General features: G+C 47.1%; 1 protein-coding gene across 1 annotated transcript in view; it reads left to right on the plus strand.

Annotated features, from left to right (window-relative positions):
• Positions 1–5651, plus strand: part of TBX19 (T-box 19) — a 36522-nt gene that overhangs the window by 15568 nt on the left and 15303 nt on the right. The window contains exon 2 of the mRNA XM_014522630.2: positions 3395–3659. Within this exon, the coding sequence (XP_014378116.1) occupies positions 3395–3659 (265 nt within the window). The remainder of the gene's footprint in view (positions 1–3394; positions 3660–5651) is intronic.

Raw genomic sequence — 5651 nt, forward strand, 5'->3', positions numbered from 1 at the left:
CTTAAACCCACCAGAAGTTCCCTGACTAGGTCCTCACTGACCCTGGGCCTGGCAGCACCTCCCCTGGGTCCGTTGGGGATCCCAGTGGGGGGGATGCCCCAGTCCCTGCTCAAAAAGATGGAGGCAAAGAATTTGTTAAAGAGGTTAGCTTTGTTGTCTGGTGTGACCACAAGATTTTCTAGCGCATCCTGCAGAGGCCTTATGTTACCCAGTACCTTCTTTTTACCCGCTATGTATTTAAAAAAGGACTTCTTGTTGTCCTTGATCTGGGTTACTAGTCCCAGTTCCATCTCCACCTTCCTAACAGCCTCCCCCTACAATCTTGGGCAATGGAGGTATAATCCTTCTTGGTGATGGCCCCTCCCTTCCATTGGGTGTACGCCTCCTTTTTAGCATTGAGATGTTCCTGGATGCTTTTGGTGAGCCATGGGGGCTTTTGAGCACTCTTGCCCCCTTTGATCTGCATTGGGATTGTCACCCTTTGGGCTTGGAGGATCGTCTCCTTAAGGAATGACCACTCGTCCTGGACTCCCAACTCCCCTCCCCTCCAGGACCTCAGTGCCTCCCCGACTAGTCTCCTTACCTCATTGAAATCTGCCCTCCTGAAGTCTAGGGCTGTTACCTAGCTGCAGGCCTTTGACGCCCTGTGCTGGATGGTGAACTCCAGTAGGTGATGATCGCTGTCGCCCAGGTGGTCGAGAACCCGCAGTCCACTCACCAGGTCATCGCCTGTGGCCAGGACCAGGTCCAACAAGGCATTTCCCCTGGTGGGACTGTGCACCTCCTAGGTTAGATGGAGGTCCTGTAACTCAGCTAGGAACCTACGTGAGTGGTCAGACCTGACTGACTGCTCTTCCCAGCAGATGTCCGGATAGTTTAGGTCACCCATGATGACCATGTCCCTTGACTTAACTGCCTCCGCAAGCTGACCTGAGAATTCCCGCTCCAGCTCTTCCCCCTGGTTAGGTAGCCTGTAGTAAACCCCTACTGTTAAGTCCCTTTCCCTTGACCCCCTTGTATACAGACCCAGAGCACTTCAGTCTGTCTCTCTTCTGTCCCAGTGCTGTTTGTTGAGGATGTGTATTGCTCTTTGATGTAGAACGCCACACTCCCACCTTTCCTCCCTGTTCTATCCCTGCTGTACAGCCTATTGCCCTTGATGTTTACTGCCCAGTCATGCGTTGGATCCCACCAAGTTTCAGTGAGCCCCACTATGTCTGGGTTTAAGTTAGCTAGCAGGAGGGCAAGTTTCTTCTGCTTGGTCCCCATACTACGAGCATTAGTGTAGAGACGTTTAAGGCCTCCTGAAGGTGCATGCACTACCCCCTAATCCCAGGACTATCCAGACCCCTGTCTCTTACCTGGGTATTTCTTGTGCTCATTGCCTGTCTTGACTGGGCTGTTCTTGTGAGTGGCTCTTTGTTTGGTGTTCCATGTCTCCCTCTGTCCTCAACTTCCCCCTCCCCCGATGGGCCTAGTTTAAAGTCCACTGGAGGAGATCGGCCAACCTGGAAGAGAACATGCACTTACCTTTGGGGGAGAGGTGGAGCCCATCCCACCCAAGCATGACTCTTGTCCTGAAGTATGGGCTGTGGTCCAAAAAGCCAAAGCCCGCCTCAAGACACCATTTCCGAAGCCGCAGGACTCATGGCGTCATCTGCGCCTGCTCACTGGAAGGACAGATGAGAAGACCACCTGTGCCCCTGTCTCCTTCAGCTTGCTCCCCAGGGCTTGGTAGTTCTTCATCAGGCGATTGGGCTGCTCCTGGCTGCATCATTAGTGCCCACATGGATTAGGACCATGGGGTAGTAATTGGTGGGCCAGATAATGGCCGGGATCATCTCTGTCACATTCTGAATCCTTGCTCCGGGCAGACAGTAGACCTTATGTGACATGGGATCCTGGTGACAGATGGGATCCTCTGTACTACTCAGGATGGAGTCGCCTATGACGAGCACCCGGCATCTCTTCTTCCGGGTCAGCTTGCCTCCTGTTATGTGCATAGACTGGCCCCCTCTCCAGAGGTGTCCTCCTCTCCTTCCTCTTCCTCCAATGCCGTCAGGGCCTCATACCTGTTCCCCAGCTGGACTGGGGGAAGTGGTACTGCACCCATTTGTTGCACCAACAGTTGTGCGTCTAGGGACTAATAATAACTTCTGCCACGAGCCAAGAGCTCATCCACTGGAAATGACTGAAGAGTAGGAAGACCTGGGTATATTAGTTAATCCAGGATGACTGCAAACAACCAAGGGGATGCAGCCATGAAAAAGGCAAATGTAGTCCTAGGATGTATCAGGTAAGTTATTTCCAGGAGAAATAGGAAGCATCCTGGCACTGTGCAAGGCTCTGTTAAGTTCGTCTGTGGACTCTTGAGGACATTTCTGGCTCCTCATGTTCAAGGAAGATGGATTCAGACTGGAATAGGTACAGAGGATGACTACTAGGATGATCACAGGAAGAGCAAGAAAACCAAGAGCATTTGCTCTGTTGATTGAGCAAAACAAAGGCTGAGAGGGACTATGATTTCACTCTAATACATTTAGAAGAGAAAAACTAGGTAGCTAAAGGCCAATACTGTCACAAAAACAAATGGGTGGTAAATATTTAGGTTGGAAATTAGAAGTAGGCTTCTAGACATCAGGGAAGTGAGGTTCTGGTACAGCCTTTCAGTGGGAGTAGTAGGGGCAAAAAGTGAGCAAGTGTTAAGATGCATCTTGGTGGATTCATGTGTGAGATTATCGTATGTGATGAAGTTACATATGAGAGCCTGATCAAGGGTGTCCCTTTCATTTCCCTATGATTCTATGTTAGAAGTTGTCAGGGTAGAACTGTCATTGTGGGCAGGTAGCCAAAAGGAAGGGTAGTAAAAGGGGCTCTACAAAGGCAGCTGACCATAGGATTCTGCAAATTACTACATGCTTGTCATCATTGCATATGTGGTTCTGTTCTTTTTTCTGCCTCGTCTTTTTCAGTCCTCTTTTTTTCTCTCTCCAGAGCACATCCTTGCTTCTGTTTTCCAGCACACAGCCCCAAGATTGTGAAAAATGTATGCCCACCTTTAGCTGTAAGGCTATACATAACTCCTGTGGACTCCAATGATTCTAGTAACAATGCACAAAGTGAAGACTTGCATAACTCTTTGTAGGCTGTAGGCCTTTGTCCCCACCATGAGACAATGGTGCTTTTCTTGTAGAATGATGACTCTGAAATGAAAGGGAAGGGGTGGGGGGGAAGGGCTCACCTTTAACATCCTGTCTTTCAGCCAGAGTGAGCATGCTGTGTTTCTGGAACAGCTCTGGGAACATCTGGTCTGAAACATGCTAGAAAGTTTTGGGTTTTTTTAAACTGGTTTTGATGAGGCTTTCCCTCCTTGTGTCTCTGTTATCTTGAGCAGGCGGATGTTCCCAGTTCTAAAGATCAGTGTGACCGGCTTGGATCCCAATGCCATGTACTCCTTCCTGCTAGACTTTGCCCCGACTGATGGCCACCGTTGGAAGTATGTGAACGGCGAGTGGGTGCCGGCGGGAAAGTCAGAGCCACCGAACCACAGCTGTGTCTACATCCACCCAGACTCTCCCAACTTTGGGGCCCATTGGATGAAAGCCTCCATTTCCTTCAGCAAAGTGAAACTTACAAACAAGCTCAATGGAAGCGGGCAGGTATAGCACGATGTTTCCCATACACCTCTTGGCTTCCATTGCAAGCACCTACCAATCAAGAAATATCAAGGGTGCATTTATGCAATTAGAGGGGCCCTTACAGGCCTCTTCACCCACAGATGCCAATTATTCTCTGGAGACCAAATGTAAACAGGAATAAACAGGTCTTAATTGGCGCTTTCAGATTTTAATGGAGTTCTTGATGTCAAGAGAGACAGAGAGTGCTGTGGTTTACTTAATCATTAGGGGGCTTTTCATAGTTCGTCTTGTGTTCTGGGTTTTTTACATAGGACTTCAGAGAAGGGGAAAAATAGTCGTGGGTATTAGGTTTTTGTTGTTTTCCCCCATGTTGTTTGGTGTAAGTGGAATGTTGGCAAGAGTCAGATAGCAGAATAAAAGGCTGCTCCTAAATGAAATAATTACTATGCCTGCTTCTGCATCATGATAATTATCAATATTCTATTGAATCAGCTTTGGCCTTTGGAAAGAAACCACATGTACCAGAAATAAGCAGCATTCCCTTTGAAATCCCTTAAAAATGCAAACAGGAAAATTGTTTAGATGGACCTGAAGGTAAATATGCTCAAGATCTTTTATTCACTTGTTTGTTTTGTACAAAACTCCTACACTGGATGATACTTGTTCAGCCAGAGTCAATTCCTCTCAGGTAAATATTGTACTTTCTTGATTATTACTCATGGATATGAATAGTTTCTTCTCTAATTTGTTTGCAATCCCTTTTTTTTGCTCATATGAGCAGCTCACAAACTTTAGGACCATTAGCTTCAGAGCCTCCTTGTCAGGTAGGAAATGCTTGTCTTCATTTTCTTAGTGAGGAGATGGAGGCAGAGAGAGATGACAGGACTTGTCCAAGATCACACCAGGCATCAGCAGGGGAGCTAAGAGTGGAATTAAGAACTGCTGACCTTTGCTGTTGCATCTTAACTGTAAACCATCCTTCCTAATGCCAGAAAAGGAGAGGATATGTTTAATGGGTTGGGAGGAAGAACTATCCTACAGAAAAATGTTGGAGGATAAAACAGACATTGAGAGTGGTTAGAAACAAAAAAGTGCCTTGAGAGAAGTGGGATAAATTTTGTAGCCGTGTTGGTCTGAGAAAGAGATGCACACAACTCTTGGATCAGAGGTGATATCTTTTATTAAGCCAACTAAATAGTAGCAAAAAAAAAAAAATTGAGAAAAGTGGAGAATAAGAACAAAGGCAAAATATAACTCAATGGAGGTATGGCATCCTAAGAGAGCAGCTAAACCAGGGGTCAACAAACTGATCCATGGGCTACATGTGGCCCTCCAAGTGATCATATCTAGCCTAGTAATTTGGTAGCAGAGGATGTCTGCAGCAATTCTGTGGAAGGTTGGCACTGCAGGGGGGAAGTGACAGCACTGCGGTGGTGGGGGAAGCAGCAGTGACTCTGACCAGGTCAGAAGTACCTTTGGAGCTAGCTCCATTTAAAGTGACCTGCCACTTGGAAGGGTTGTTGATGCCTTATCTTCTTTCAGAAGCTAGAGATGTATTTTTTCTTCCTGAAAATGCAAATCACCTGCCCTTGCCATTCCATGCCATTAATGAAAAAGTGAAGGGAGTGATGATGATGATTATTATTTAATATCATCATCATCATTATTACTATTACTATTACTACACACATGTACCGACTACTGAAACTGGGCACTTCATAGGTTTTGTTTCATAGATTCGCAAATTGTAAGGCCGGAAGGGACCTTGGAGGATCATTGGGTCCAGCCCCCTGCACCAAGCAGGGAAGATAACTGGGGGTCAGGTGACCCCAGCAAGGTGACCACCCAGTCTCCTTTTGAAGATTTCCTGGGTAGGTGATTGCCCCACTTCTGGAGGGAGCTTATTTCACAGTCTGGACACCCTGACTGTGAAGAAGTTTTTCATAATGTTGAGCCTGAATTGGTCTTCAAGGAGTTTGTGGTCATTACTCCTAGTTTTCCCCTCTGGTGCCC

Source organism: Alligator sinensis, unplaced genomic scaffold (assembly GCF_000455745.1).
Source record: "Alligator sinensis unplaced genomic scaffold, ASM45574v1 scaffold327_1, whole genome shotgun sequence".
NCBI lineage: Eukaryota > Metazoa > Chordata > Crocodylia > Alligatoridae > Alligator > Alligator sinensis.